Source organism: Vanellus vanellus (assembly GCF_965231255.1).
Source record: "Vanellus vanellus genome assembly, chromosome: 14".
NCBI lineage: Eukaryota > Metazoa > Chordata > Aves > Charadriiformes > Charadriidae > Vanellus > Vanellus vanellus.
Window position 1 is genome coordinate 1,606,534 of NC_138919.1, and position 16,388 is coordinate 1,622,921.

General features: G+C 47.8%; 1 protein-coding gene across 1 annotated transcript in view; it reads right to left on the reverse strand.

Moving 5' to 3' along the window:
* The window catches only part of SEC14L5 (SEC14 like lipid binding 5), a gene marked incomplete at its 5' end in the record, with an annotated part of 33,519 nt that extends 30,953 nt beyond the window's left edge, over positions 1-2,566 (reverse strand). The window contains one exon of the mRNA XM_082490830.1: positions 2,504-2,566. Within this exon, the coding sequence (XP_082346956.1) occupies positions 2,504-2,566 (63 nt within the window). The remainder of the gene's footprint in view (positions 1-2,503) is intronic.
* Between the last annotated feature and the right edge of the window lie 13,822 nt (positions 2,567-16,388).

A 16,388-nucleotide genomic window follows, 5' to 3' on the forward strand; every position in this document is an offset into this window, starting at 1 on the left:
CTCACGACACGACCTGAACAGACCACAGGAATTATGACCCTCCCCATTGTACAGATGGGGAATGAAGCACAAGTGCATCAGGCTGAAGGGTGCATAGAGACCCATAAAATAAGGAGGCGTCTTGAGGTCACTCACATGACCTCTGCTTTCCTACCATTAACCGCAGTGTGAGACCTTGGCACCCCAAAGGCTCACACAAAGCATTCGAGGGGAAAAGCTGAAAGCAGCTGAGTATCAAGTTCCCAGTGCTGAGGAAGCCGCTGTCAGATTTATGTTGAAGCAGATTAACAGCAATGCCACGTGCTGAGGAGCAAAACAGCTTCACTGTACGCCCACTCTCCCTGCAAAACTTCCAGCAACTGACAGCTAACACCTGACAGCTCTGCGAAATCTGCACTGCCTCCACACAAACGGAAGGCTTCATCTGAACATATCAAAGGCGATAACAAAACCTGCATCCAACCCAGCCTGCATGGACCGCCACTAGATTGAAACACTGCTTTATAATGACAGTCTTCATAATAAAGCAGATCCTGCTGCAAACATGTGATTTTTTCACAGGACGGTAGAGTGGGACTAAGGGGACTATATTCAGCTCCCTACTCCACTACACAGTCCTTTGGGTGACCCTGGACAAGTAACTCGATCTTCATAAGAAAGAGGACTAATAACTTTGCTAAGGTAATGGGAATTAGAGTTTGCTGAACACCTAAAGGATGACATTTACAATTCCAGCCCTGAAATCCCTGGGAATTTTAAGTTCTGTCATGTTGAAAAACGGAAAGCAAATAAAACTAAACCACTTGAAAAAATAAACCCATCAAACCCTGGCCTTTAGGCATTCTGCTAACGAGCTTACAAAGGATTTGTCTAGAGGCAGCCCTCCTATATTAGCAGCCAATCTAGTGATGGGCATCTGGTGTTAGGTTTATCCTGGTAATACAGACAACGGGAATGTGGAGAGGTATGCACAGAGCAAAGACTACCAGTATCTTCATAACAACTACTGGTGTCTTATTCTAATACAGGATGCACCAAGAGAGCAAAGAACATGGCCAGGAAAGTTTCGCTACCACAAACATCAGCCCTGGGCCAGTTGGGGCACTTCTACAGCATGTTACGGCTTAGCTGTTAACAGACAGGGCAAACTTGGATAAAACTGGAAAGATTAAAAGAGGGGGGAGACAGGAAATCAGCAGGGGGAGTCCAACTGTCAAAAAGAAAGTGTTTATTTTGATAATTAGAGAGCATCAAAGTGAATGGCACTTTCTCTCAGCTGAGAAACTGCTACTACTTTTGGGGTCCATTATTCCCATTTAGGACAAAAAAAAAAAAAAATATATCTCTCTCCTAGTTTTAACAATAGAAATAGAAGACTGGAGATTGTTTGGGATAAAACAAATCTTCTGGATTCCTGGGAAATAAGTGCCAAAAGAGGCAACATTGCCAAGAGGAACACAGTGTATTACATCATGCTCTCCCTTCCATTCATGGGAATGATTTTAGCTACCTGAAATGGCCATAGCTTTCTGTCTTCATTCTTGATCCCTAACAGACCAAAAAACCACAACCCTGGTGTCCTTGTTCAGCAGGGAAAAGAGACAATGAAGAAAGCAGCAGACTAAAAGTGGCAAATACTAAGTCTCGGGGATCCCTAGTGTAGACTGAAATGCCCAACAGATTACAAAACAAAGCCTTGCAAGAGTCTATAAGCACACATCTCAGAGAAATGCCCAGATGCTCAGTGCTGACCTTGAAATGCAAACAGCAAACCTTTCAGAAGGATATTCAACTCAAACCTTGAAGAGCAGTGACAAAATCCAGAACATCACAAACGTCTTTAAACTCTACCTAGGAAAGCCACCACTGTCACATTAGCTTTCTGCATCACCAGCAAAAGAACTTCAATTACAGCCCTCAAGCCCCTTGTGGAAACCACAAAATTTGGAGAGAGCTCTCCAACCATTTCAATCATAGGTTGAACAGGGAAGAACAATACAGAAGATTTTTTCCAGAAGACTTCTAGATTTTAACCAAATAAGAAAGCTCAGTATGATTTAGAATCGAGTTCTAGATATCTAGATACATACATCCTACAATGCTGACTGGGATCAGACCTAGAGAGATTCTAAACTGAATGGCATTTGGTGACAAGGCAAAGATGGTGTCTGGCCACAAACTGACACTGCCTGCCAGAATGTCACAGATTTTTCCTTCCTTGTGAAAGAGTAATTACAGAAGGTTGGGTTTTGTTGTTGTTCCCCCCCCCCCCCCCCCCCCATGACTAAATTGCCTCTCTTAAAATGCCAAGATGTTGATTCTTATTTTTCAAGGAAAATTGAAGAAAGGACAAAGATAATGAGAGCTAAACCTCTGTTCCTGCAGTGTACACGTAAGGTTTCCACAAAGACACGCTAGCCAAAACCGCAGTACCCCACCTCCCACTGGCCTGAGGTTGCAGCCCTTAGCAGCTGGAGAAGTAAAAGTGCTGAGTATTACTCACTGCCATGACGAGCTCAAACGGATATTTGTAGACTCGAACTGGGGACTGGTATTTCTGCACCATTTTTACCACACACCTGTAACAGAAAGAAATAGGAACATTTTAGATCCCTTATACCAAACACCACAATACATTCTAGCAATTTTCACAATCAGACCTTAACTCTTTCTCAGAAAGAGAGAGGAGGACACATATTAGGTAGAATAATTTGCCCAGCATCGCTTAGCGAGTCTGTGGCAGAGACGGAACAAAAGGCAGGGCTCTGCAGCCCCAGCCCAGTGCTGTCCCCGGTACGTGGTAGCATCCTTTGCTGCTTCTCACCACTACTGCAGTAAATTCAACTCAGAGCTCCAACAAAACTCGTGATAATTAAAGCACAAAATCCAGAATCAATTGTACTCAGGAGAAGGAGCCTGTCTTAGGAGCCTTGCAAAGCTTAAACGGTGATTCTTCCTCCCATCCCCCTCTTCTGCATCACGTTTGTAATCATTACGCAAAATCCCCCTAGTTGAAAGCTTCCATGACTTCCCATATCTTGGTGTTTTAAATGCTTTGGTGCACAAAGTAGCATTCAGTTGTTTTAACCCACTAAAAGAAAGGAAAAGGAAACAGCATGCTTAAAGAACATGCCTGATGCTAAGCTGGCAATCACATCCCACTGACTGGATGCCCACCGCTTCCAGCTGAACTAAGGCAATAACTGCATGCAATGGAAACAATTCAGTTCTCTGCATTTCATTCCTCCTAGCCACCTCTCACTGTTCTCATCAGGATTCCTCCCTCGGACTCTCTTGCTGGGGTTTTAACCCTCAAATATGCCCCAATAACCAGCATCTCAAAGTAGTACATCATTAAAAAAAAAAAGGGTTATTAGGCTGCTTTCTGCAATTCCTTTATATCACTCCCATTAATACCATCTACGAAGATCAGAAACACAAAAGACCGGATGGCTGGTTTGAGACATTATGCTGATTCCACCCCACTCAAATTCCACTGCTGAGCAGACACAGCCCTCGGCAACATGACGCAGTGTAGCACTGAACTCAACAGTCAGAGCATTAAGACAACTTATCCCTGACATTTTAAGCCCAGAAATGGAGGTGAAATGTGAATTAAAAGGCAAACGGCAATAGATTCTCCCTCAGAAAGACTGCTGCCAAATGCCATTACACAGTAAATTCTAAGCAAGGGAGAGGGGGGAAAAAGACTTAAAAAAGTTTGAGTACCTCAGAACGGGGAATGTTTGTAGAAGGGTCTCACAATCAGACAGTTACTCTGCAGAGGATCACGTCACCCAAGGAACAACGTTCAGGACTTGCTGGGTCTCTAGGAGTCTTACTGGTACTAAAAGCCAGTCCACGCAGAACAAGTAAACGCAGAGAGACTGCATCAGCAGAGCATCCAACTCAAACTGAAGCGAGCAGAGTAGGGGCAAGCAAACACCCAGGAAGCCCAGGCTGCTCTCACGTATCAGATACCCGAGCCAAGAGGCATGGGGCACCTTGTAACGCAACGCTGTAATATGATTATGCAAGCGCGATACCTAGGCTGTGCGGGAACCTTCCCAGTAAGTGCAAATATAGCAAGAGAAGCCTCATCAAACATATTTAGCTGTGGTCTTGCCCCCAGTTCTGACCTCGCCTGCTAAACCAAGAATTCCTGCACCTCTGTAGGAGGGGGGTCAGGGATGTACATAGGAGAAAAGTCTCAGGATGGACCAGTCAGTCCAGAATCACCCACAGCCCAGAAATAAAGTCACCAGTGACAGAACAACGGGATGGCACAAGCTGTAGTTCAACAGCCTTAACCGTGCTGCTTGGACAGATCTGTTGCAGCTCAGCAGCTGCAATACCTGATTGCCACAGGTTTACTGCCCCCTGCTTCTCTAGTTGAGGGAAGTTTAAGAAAAAGGGCCAGTGACTATTACAGCCATGGGAAAAGACAGCTGATAACTCACACCTGCCCTTGAAACCTTTCGTACCTTGGAAAGTGCAGTGGCAGACCTTCTACGTCCTCTCCTCAGAATAGAGCTGTGAGACAGTCATTCTGCTTCTCAAAGCAAGAGGGACTCCAGCTATAACTCCTAAAAAAAGAAAAAAAAAAAAAAATCAGAAAAGGCAGTGAAAGGTAGCTACGCAGGGCACACAGATACAGATGAATGATCAGCACTGATAATGACGTAAGATTTTCAGGTGATACCGCCAGGCAGCTGGGCCATATTAGCCAAAGACATGAATCCTCATAGGGCTCTGGAACCAAAATGAGAGGCATGTTTCTGAAGTCATTGCATGCATTCCACTCAAATTACAAACAGATTGTGTTCAACCACCTTGTAAAGAAAACCAGAAAGAAACTCCACAACTACAGAATATGGCTGCTCCTTAAACATCAATCACACCACTTCAGCCTCTACAGTGGCCCAGGCTACCCACTCCACTTTGTATTTGCATCTGGCTAAAAACACTTATTAGGAAACACAGCTCAGCTGAAGAGCAGTGACTCACTAAACTGCAGCTTGATCAATTAGGAACCTCAATCCACAGCTAGAGGCAGACCTGTAGCCATCCATTGGGTAACACCAGGGAAGGGCGTGATTTCAGCTGGCAAAGCCCAGCGCAGTTTGTAAAAATTCGGAGAGGCTGGAGCTGTCACCGCATTGAAGCGGCATATCTAGCCAATAATCACTTTAACCATCCCAATTAGATATTAAAAGTGTTTCAATTACGGCACACCTGAACACAGACAACAGCAGCAGCTACCACATTTCACAAAGCATCCCGTGACACGCTGACAGCAGTGCCAACAGCAGCAGCCCGCAGCTCCCTGCAGAGTCCAGCTGGCCTGCGCACCCCCTTTTGCTACAACCCATACAGCAATTCACAGATGAACCAAACCCTAGAAGGCAGAGAGTTAATTATAAGCTTGAGATACACCAGCTGGCATTGTACCAGGGGAAGGAGGGCATGGAAGGGGACACGGAATGGAAGGATACAAACCCCTGATGGCACATGCTGTAATTTCGGTAGCATTTGAGAGAAAAGGTGAGTTCTTAACAAGAAGTGGCACACACACAGCATGCAAAGCTACCGTCACATATTAGCAAGCTTGAAGACGGTGAGGGCTCCCATGAGGAATACACATCACTACACACATAGCAAAAGGGAAGAGAGGCAGTGATATTAAATACATTTCCATTTTATTTAGAATCATCCACTATGTACCCGAGGGATTTTTCATATGCTTAACTTTTATTCTGTTATTTGTAGGAGAGGCTTACTTAACAGAATACAGCCAGATGGTTGGAAATCAGAAACTGAGTTTCTATATTAAATATACATACAGCCCCAAATCAAAGCCCCCAACCCCTCCCTCTCATCCAGGCTGGTATGAACTCATTCAGCTCTCTCCACATTAGAGCTGCCTGTTGGATGGTGAAACTCGGCAGCAAGTGACTTTATTAACTTCTCCCACCTGTGGTGGCTTCTTGTCAGCTGGAAGAGAACAGCTAAGCAATTTTTTTTTGTTTTGTTTTTGACAAAGAACTGCTGAAAAAAGCAGAATTCCAGACTTCCTCAAATACTATTACAGCATGTGAAAGCCAGCTGCGGCACCCAGCTGAGCTGATATTTCCAGATAGAAAAAGAGGGACTCCACAGGGCTGTAGTCTTTCTTCCCCCCTTCTAGAGCAAGGTGGAGAGAAAGGTGTGTGATATTTCCCCTGCCTGAAATGCCTTTCACTCAGGTAGATGTTGACACAGTACCTGATTACGCACATAATAATAAGATGGTACCAAGCTGTAGGATATTTATTAGAGCTCTTTCACAGAAGAGCTTGAGAACGAGTCTTTTGTAGCTTGATATAAGGAAGTCTGAAAGTGGAATAGTACCAGCATAAGCCTTTATTCTCTTTTGGAAGCAGACATCTTCTCAGGCAGGACTTCATCTTGCCCCCTGAGAAGCAGCCTTGGTGCAGGGGTGAAGCAGCACGGAGGGCTGCAAGCCAGCAGGCTGCTGCGGAGCCTGGCCACCCCTCTGGCCACCTTGCAGAGGTGCCTGAAGTCCCCTCGCGGGTTATAATCAAAGGAAAGCAACACAAACATTCAAACAACAACATTCACACATTCTTTACAGCACCATAAGGAAGTCTCTTGGGCTGAGAGGGGAAGAAGAAAAAGGAACAGCATGCAGCATTCTGCTCTCAAAGCCTTGTAAAGCTAGCAGTTTCTTCCACGTAGGTATCAAAATAAGCTTCATACCTAATAGTTCTACACCTTCATCTCATGAGTCAATTGTCTCAAAAAGCCACCAGTGACCTTTTCTGCACAGCCACATACTAAATCCCCAGTATTTGCCAACCTGCAGCTTTCTTGAAGGAAAGCCCCTCATTCCTCACCTTGCCACTCCATAGGCAGTCATACTCCGTACACCATTTTATCCATCAACACTACCGTCAATAGTTCAATGCTCAAGTGCAATTTAAGAATGGAGACATGCTTCAGCTTAACAAGTAAAACAAGAGTAGGTCCGGTCACCAGGTCCCCTGACAGTGCAACAAAGCACCACCAAAAAACTGTTTCAGCTTGCCCCGAGTAAAGTTGGCAGTCACGCCTGCCCCAAGCACAAATATGCCGTACAGGCAGACTCATTAGCCCAATCAGACCGGCAGTACCGTCAGCACAACCCCCTTCCCACCATCCACAAGCTGATTTTACTACTTGGGGGAGTTAAACAAGCGACCCAGAGAACAGCACGTGCTTGGTTTAACCCTGCCCTTAAAACCAGGGGGGGTTTATATAGAAGCTGACCCAAATACATCAATACATTCAGTAGCCAACTTACCAGGGTCAGCCTCTGAGTTTACAAATACTTCAGGGCTAGGTTTTTGGGGTTGGTTTGTTAGTTTTGTTTTGGTTTTTGTTTTTTTTTTTTGGTTTGTTTTTTGTTTTAAACTTGAGGACCCCGAGAGAGCTCAGCAGAGGGACCGCCAGGCTCTGGGGAGCGACACCAGCAGCGAGGCCCATGGCTGGTGGCACACAGGAGCCGGGGTCCCACTGCCCAGTCTGCCCTGAAGCGGCCCACCACGGCGAGAGGAGATCCAACTTCTTCTAAAGCAGGACACAAACCTGCAAACTTTAAAACCACTGGTTTGGAGCGTTTTTTTTTTTTTTAAGTAAACCCGCAGCGACCCTCAGCCAGCTGGTGCCTGCCGCCCACCGCCGCACCGGTCTTCCCTAATCCCCACCTTTTATGACTAAAATTTCCCTCACCGCTTCCCCTAGCTGCTCGGTAACGGCTCCCGGCACCCCCCACCCCCCCTCCACACACACACACACACACACACCCCGGTACCCCCCGCGCCGCCGCCACACAGCGAGACACGGCGGCCCCTCAGCCTCCCGCTCCCGCCCGGGCCGCCCCAAGGGACCCCCGGGGAAAGAAGAAGTGGGTGTGTGTGGGGGGGTGATACCCAGCGCAGCCGCCTCCCGCGCCGCCCGCCCCACGTCTCCTCACCGCGGGGCGCCGGCGGGGCCCGGCCGGGCCCATAGCGAGCGCGGCGGTCCCGGTCCCGGCCCCGGCTCCGCCGCCGGCTCCACGCGCCGCTTCAACCGCCGCGCGCCCCGACCCCGCCCCGCCACTGGCTCCGCCCCACCCCGCGCGGCGCCGCAGAGCGCTGTCCATTGTGCTGCGGGGGGGGGACGACGGGGGGGGACGGGATGGTGGCCACGCCCCCGCGCACGTGCGCCGCCCGCCGCCATGTTGCCGAGCGGGGTTGGAGGCGCGGCCCGCCGGGGTGGCAGTGGCCTCGGTATGGCGGGGAGAGTCCGCGGGGAGCGCGGCGGGGGTTTTACCCACAGTGACGTTGAAGCCTCCATGGTTGTAACTCAGTAAATCATTTGGGGGTCAATGATTCTTGATTTGAAAGAATAAACAGACTTAAAACCGGGTACCACGGCTGATCGCCTGTGACACTTGGCTATACCTCATGAAATGTGCCCTGTAGGTAAACGGCTAATAATAATAGGAAAACCACTCCTGTAGAAGTTAGGATACCCACCTCCGCTTGAAGACCCTCACCCACTACTGAGCCTGTGCAATAAAATTAATAGGCGCTGTAGCTTTAATTGAAGTCGGGGACATGTTACACCGATCAGCTTCAAGATAAGGAATTACGAGCACCAGTATAAAATTGCTAAGCAATCAATATGTTAATTATATTAATTTACAATGTATAAATGAATGATTCTCTCAACGCTGTGTCGTAGAAACACACACACCCCCCCACACCCCATTTCTGCATAGAGCTGCTAACAAATAGCTAATCCCTCCGCTCTGTGTGTTACGGGCCTGCACACCGGGTAAGCGATCCCGTGAGTTTTGGGATAACAGCAGGATTTACCTCAGATTTTACCACAGGTTTTACCACAGGATTTACCACAAGTTTTACCACAGGTTTTACCACAGGGTTTCCTGCTCCCTGTCTGTCAGGCTGCAGCCGCGGGCCCGGCGCAGCAGGCCAAACTGGGGTAACTCACAAGCTATCGAGGGGTTTAACTTATGGCTGTTATCTGCCTTAAAAGAAGGTATATATGTGTGTAGGTGAGCCCAGGCTGAGCTTCCCAAACCGGCTCGTGCCCTGGAGGAGAGGCAGCTCACCCCAGGGCTGTGCTGAGAAGGGTCACGGTTCGGGACGGAGTGGCCGCTGGAAACGAAGGGCAGATGGTCTGAGGAGGGAGAGAGGCAAAGAGACTTTGGAGTTTAAAAGAAACCAAACTAATGAAAATGTTAATAAAATAATATAAAGGAAATATACAAAGCTGTATCAAGCTCCCAGGATGACGGTCACGTCACCGGCAGTCATGGCGAAAGTCCCAAACTGGACTCAGCGATGGGAATTGGATCATGGATCTGGATACAGGAACACACAGGTCAGGATCAGATTAGCAGACAGAGTCCTCCTCTGACACCGGCTATGGAAGATAGAGCCTGACCCTTTGATCCCTCATCTTAATACTGAGCATGGGGCAGATGGGATGGAATACTCTGTTGGTCAGTTTGGGGTCACCTGTCCTGTCCGCTCCTCCCCGCAGGTGGGACCCCTCTACGCTTTTCCGCTTCCGACCCTCCAACGGGGCAAATAACAGAGCGAGCTGCCCTCGGGTGGTGGAGCAACAGGTATAAGCAGGAGCTGCTCTGCACACCGTTCCTTGGCATCAATTAGAAACAATCAGGTTTTATCGCTCTGGAAACGGAAAAAATACACTGTTAATTTCAGAAAGTTCAGTTAGTTTAGTTAGTTAATTTCAGAGAATTCCGTTAGGCTCAGCTGCAAAGGAGAATTACCAAGTAGAAAATTGGTTCTGTTTCACCAGGACAAGGTTCTGTTTCAATCAGGAAAAGAAGGCAGAGCCACAGCTCCCAGACAAGACCTGACACCACTCGTCACGGGGCGGATCAGTGAATTGAGCCGCCTACTCACCTCAGTCCTTAAACTCTTATCATTGCATTGGGTGGAGGATTGATGTATTGTGTGACTTTTTACACAAGCTCACACTTGGAGCAAACATTTCTGTAATTGAATTCTCCCGATGAGGTGAGAGGCAATCATCAACCTAAGAGGTGTTGAGGAGGACGCTGGGCCACATCCTCACCTCTCATCTTTTGTTCTCCTGTTGTCTTTGAAACTGTGTATTTTGTTTCACAAACCCTGGGGAGATTGCACTTGCCTGGTGCTTTGGAGCACGTGGCGAGAGTGGCCCCTGTTCCTCAAACCATGAGGCTGTAGCAGACAGTTGTCACCCTCTGGTAGGGTCCTTGAGGACATGGCTCTACTGGAGGCAAAGACGTTCTCGCTGCAGCCACTTTGGGGTGGCAGAGACAGCTGCTGAGCCGGTGCGTGGTCCTGGGACAGGAGGAGCTTGTGGCACCAAGAGGTGGTGGAGGAGAGGGATGTGGGAGACCAGCCTGGGAATGTTTCGTGCCTTCAGAGCCTCCTTTCAAGGTCTCCCTCGGGACCAGCTGCCACTTTGCATGATGTTATTGAAAAACATCGCACTCACGTTTACTGCTTTTTCTTTTCCTGCCTCCTTATCACTTCTAGCTGTAGAGCGTCCCCTTATCTGACCAGGCATTTCAGGAAGCTGCGGTCCTATTTCTGATCAGTAATATTTCCTGAAACGTTCAGCTATCTCAGACCAACGAGACCAGCCTGACACTGCTCTGTAAACAACCAACCCACAGAGCCATCAAATGTCAAAGCACTCAAGTCTGCAGCCCGCAGAGCTGGAGCAGAGTCCCATCCTTTCCTCTGCTGGGCAGCCCTGAATATATGTTTTCCAACGTATATTTTCTCCTGCTGCCAAAAGGTCACTGTGGTGTTTCCCAGTTGTTGGTAGGCTACCTTTTCCCTTGACACAGAGCCAAGTCTCCCCTGGCGTCTCCAAGGGCCATGAAGTCTCTTGCTGTCCTTCCACCTACAAGGCCTGAGCGCTCGCCTGAAGGGCTGGCATTTCGCCCTCAGTATTTCTCGTGGGAGCTGCTCAGAAAGAAGTTCTCACCCCAGGAGCTCCCACCAGTCTCTGCAGCTAGAAAGGAGAACATCAGCCAGGAAGGACGTCTGGTCTGGAGATACCATTCAGCCTCCACTTCCCCTGTTACCAAGGGCTTTTCACTGGAAACTCTCTCTTCCTCTCTCCACTTTCGTGCCTCATCTGTGGGTGTAAATTTGAAAAACTCAACAGAAATTCAAGTGAACTGGTGCATCACATGCAGAAAAAACAACTTGTAGGGATTGCCCATGGTATTGTTATTGCTGTTTCCCTTATTATGAAAGCAGCTGACCTCTGAAGAAGCTGCAAAGGAGGTTTGTGGCAGTGCTGTAGGCACTGATGCCAGAAAATTCTGTGCCCTGTCTTGGAGGCACTGGGGCAGCATCCTGGTTGGAACAACACAGGACTAATTTCTCTTGCAGTAGTTTTACTTTGCAGCAAAGTCTGTTCTGATGCTAGGGAAAACTGCACTTTTAGAAGACTCCAGTGTCTGAATTTGTGAAAACATTTACTTTACAGCAATTGATGGTGTGTGGGTTTCAAGGTCTCAGTGTTTTCAAGCTCGCCAGGTGTGGGGATGAGGAGGAGCGAGACCCAGGCACTTGACCCAAGCTGGGCAACGGGGTTATTTCATACCACGGACATCACATTCAACATAAATTAGAAAGTTTGCTGCCAAGTTTGCTCCCTCCCTTGATGGTTGCCATCCTGAGAACTCCTTGCCCCAGTGCTGTAGCCCTGAGCCCTTCCCTTCCTCCCAAAGCCGCAGTGCTCGTGTTGTCCCACATTTACTGTTCCCTGCTGGGAGTGCACAGCTTGTACGGATAGAATTGGCTGAGTGTAATCCTTGTGTATTTTGTATTGGTCTTGGGATCAATATTGGTTCTTTAGTATTATTAATGTTAATTATCTAGTCTCATTCTATTAAATCTACTTATATTTCAACCCTTGGGTTCCCTTTTTTTTTCCAATTCCCCTTCCCAGGTGGGGAGGGGTCATTGGATGAGAGAATAACTGTCTAAACGACAATAAATTGTTGTGGGTTCCTCAAACTATAACAGGTAGATGCAGCCCCGTGCAGGAGAAAGGTCATGGTGTAGCAGAAAGGTAGCACTACACAGCCAGCCGAGCCCTTTCGGCGGCGTCACACCAAGGTGCTCTCCAGCCCTCTCTCATACGTGTTCAACAACCCTTAGAAAATCAGCATCATTTAAACATTAAAGAGTCTCTTTAAACATTCAGCAGCAAAGTTCACCTGCTTTTTAGAGCCATATTTAAAGCGGCGTAGAAGGGTATTTCCACTCTCTAGAACTGGGCTTCAGTCCAGCCCGCATCACAGAGCAGAGCTGGGAGAAAGAGGAGGCTCTGCAGCCTCCAGCGCTGGGAACAGACAAGCCAGTCTGCTCCACAGCAGCGTTCAGGGCTGGCTTTCACCTCTGCTACCTCTATGTGGCTGTAGAGAAAACTTATAGCACTTCACCTAGCTCTGTTTCACAAAAGCTAAGAAAAAATTGGGTCTGTTTGTTTTGAGAGCCAGCAAAGTTTAAAATATTCAGGCTTTTGTCATGGAAAACGCAGATTGGTGGTACATCATACCACACCATTCATAGAATCATAGAATCATAGAATGGTTTAGGTTGGAAGGGACCTTGAAGATTATCCAGTTCCAACCCCCCTGCCATGGGCAGGGATGCCTCCCACCAGTCCAGGTTGCTCAAAGCCCTGTCCAACCTGGCCTTGAACACCTCTGGGGATGGGGCCTCTAAAACGCCTCTGGGCAACCTGAATTAGCCAGATCCTTTTGTGCCAGAAGCTTGCACCCCATATCTGGTGTGTCCCTAGAGCTTTGCCTTCCCTGTGCTGCTCAGATAAGCTGATATGCCCAGTCCCATTTTTTTTTTTCTGGTGCAAAACTGAGACGAAACATGCTGCTCAAGGTCACACAGTGAGATGGCAGAGATCGCTGGCAGAGACGAAACTGGAGATCTAATGAGCTCCAGTCCAGCACATTTACAGGAGATTCAGTTACTCTCCCCGTCAGACCACAGATAAACAGTGTGCTAATGGCTCTCTGCTACATTCACCTTTTGAGATAATGCCCAGGTGGCTACCTGCCCAACCTGCCCTTTTCCTGCAGCTTTTAAAATAGTTTTGTTTTTTTTTTCTTAGGGAAAGAGGTCTCCCACCTACAGTTAAGAACTGAATTTCTGCTGTGCTAAAGAAAAATACACCATAATACTATTGCATCAGTGATATTTAACCCCCAAAGCTTCCAGGCCAGCAGCTGACCACTCTGATGCTCTTTAAAAGTGTTTATATGCACGTGGTGTATAAATGTGTAAGTCTGTTATGTCCATTTGCGGGAACTGTTTGCATTTTCCCCAGTGGCTCGTAAAATACTTGCCGTTTTCCAACTGATCCACTCAGAAAGGTCTGATACCAGGCAGGACTTAGTTTTGTCGGAAATATTCCTCCTCCGTATTTCTGATACAGCACATTGTGACAGCAGCACAGCTCTACAACCATACACGCAAGCTATAATATTGCAAATTAAGACAGAATTCTGCTTTTTGCAAGAGTGCTAGACAGGCCCTGCAGAAATAAAATGCATCCTTTTGAAATGATGTATTCTGTGACTTCTCTTTCTGTGCTGTTTGTTCCTTCTATGCGTTTCCCTTTTTGCCTCTCGGTGGCTCTGTGAGGAGACATCAACCCGTGACTTGCTGAGTTCTACTGAATTCCCCTTGCCCGGGAGTAAAGGCGGACACAGGTCTGTTATTCTGGGTCACTGAAACCAACATCACCTCCAGGAGCACAAATCTCATCGTATCTTAGCTTTCAGCATGGCTCCGAAAAGGTAGTACTTAGTAACAATGCTATTAATAGAGACTGGAAAGTTTTCTGTGCTTGAAACAAAGGCAAAAGGAACACAATAAACTCAAAGAAAATAATGGAAACCAGTTAAATTAAATATGACGGCTTTCAAAGCAGACAAGGCTTGATCCTCGCTCAATGCAAGGATCTCCAGTGGCCAAGAAGAGCCTGAGGATTTTTTTTCTAAAGAGGTTGCCAGGAAGCTGAGAGCACAGAACTGGCTGAGCTTTTTAAAAGGTTAATGTCTTCACAGCTCTTTTGCTAGCAGACAGCTCGGGATATGCAAAATACAGCAGCCCCAGTCAGCATCTCGCCATTCCCACCCTTTGCCATGTGTTAGCATCAACCGCACGATGTTTGTGCTTTCTCAGGCTTCTCTCATCCAAGCCCTCACCCTCTGTGATTTACACAAAATCATCTTTCTTGGGACATTAAAATACAAATCACTTGACTACAGAAGCAACATCAAGTATATTCTCTTTCAGACCACATAACCGATCCCTGCTGGGGCAGGACTGGGCTGTGCCCTTTCCATGGTCAGGGAGGTGGAGCTCAATACTCCTATTTGCCATCCAGAGGGACCTGGACAGGCTGGAGAGGTGGGCCCGTGCCAACCTCATGAAATTCAACAAGGCCAAGTGCAAGGTCCTACATCTGGTTCAGGGCAATCCCAAGCACAAATCCAGGCTGGGTGGGGAATGGCTGGAGAGCAGCCCTGAGGAGAAGGACCTGGGGGTGCTGATTGACGAGAAGCTCAACGTGAGCCGGCAATGTGCGATCGCAGCACAGAAAGCCAACTGTATCCTGGGCTGTATCAGAAGAAGTGTGGCCAGTGGGGCAAGGGAGGGGATTCTGCCCCTCTATTCCACTCTTGTGAGACCCCACCTGGAATACTGCGTCCAGCTCTGGAGCCCTCAACAGAGGAAAGACATGGACCTGTTGGAGTGGGTCCAAAGGAGGCCATGGAGGTGCTCCGAGGGCTGGAGCACCTCTCAAATAAGGAGAGGCTGAGAGAAATGGGGGTGTTCAGCCTGGAGAAGAGAAGGCTCCGGGGAGACCTTACAGCAGCCTTCCAATACCTAAAGGGGCTCCAGGAGAGCTGGGGAGGGACATTTTACTAGGGCATGTAGGGAGAAGACAAGGGGGAATGGCTTCAAGCTGGAAGAAGGGAGATTTAGATTAGATATCAGGAAGAAATTTTTCCCTCCGAGGGTGGTGAGCCCCTGGCGCAGGTTGCCCTGAGAAGCTGTGGCTGCCCCATCCCTGGAGGTGTTCATGGACAGGTTGGACAGGGCTTGGAGCAACCTGGGCTGGTGGGAGGTGTCCCTGCCCAGGGCAGGGGGGTGGACTAGATGATCTTCAATGTCCCTTCCAACCCAAACCATTCTATGATTCTATGATTGTATTTGGAGAAAATGCCACGATTCTCGGTGCTGGTAGCAAAATTCCCATTGCCTTCCACAAGTTTAAAGTTTGGCCTAAATAGTTCTGTTTTCCTTATAATCCTCCCTTTTCTACAAGGTTTCTCAGGTGCCATTGGGTGGTGTGTAATGACACAGTACAGATGAAGACCTGCTACTTCCCAAAACCTTGTTGGTACTGTTCCCTGGCAAGCGTGGTGAGCAGTGGCTGGAGCCATCTCCCCAGGCTGCAACCTCCAGCCAAACGCTTTTGAAGACACACTGCTTGGAGCAGATTGGTATCTGCCACACTAACCTTAGGGGAACTGGAGATGTTTTTCCAGAGACAGGGTAGACCAAACTGGTGAGACTGGATTTAGCTGTGTGCACCTCTTACCTGTGTTCTTGCAGCTTTGCGCTGTCTATATAACCCACGAGATGAGGACGAAGCCATAATGCTAAACCCACAAGTAACAGCAGTGTTTACTATCATTCCCTTGAAACAGAGAGCACTGGGGAACAAGCTATTAACCGTAGAGTATCCCGATATTAATATTTTTTGAAAGTATCTTCTTCCTAAGGGTGTTCCTTGTGAGTGGTCCAAAGAATTGTGTTTCCTTTTAAAGGAAGCCCTTTAATTTTTATGCCGATGCATGCATTCAGAAGAGTTAATTTACCCTAAGCTATGAAAGTAAGTTTAACCAAAATTTCAGACTGGTTATTTAAGTTCCACCACACAGTTACTGTTTTAGCAGTGCAGTGATACCTTCGAGTGTAGTACATACTGGTGAGGGTCATGACTTTTCCTAAGCCTTTATTTTAGGCTATAAAGGATCCACATGCTTTGAACCCCCCCTAAAGGAGATTTGAAGTCATTGTAACAATTCTGTTTAAAAGCTGGAACGCACCCCGTTTTCCTGCAGCTTCTCAGTGCATCCTGCTAGCAGCTGCCAAAATAAGAGGGAGGAAATAATGGAGCCAGGCAGGGTATTTGTCTGAGAGACACTGAGCGTGGCAACCGCCATCGTCACCCAGAAAGCAAACGCCTCGTGAGCAGTGTTTCCG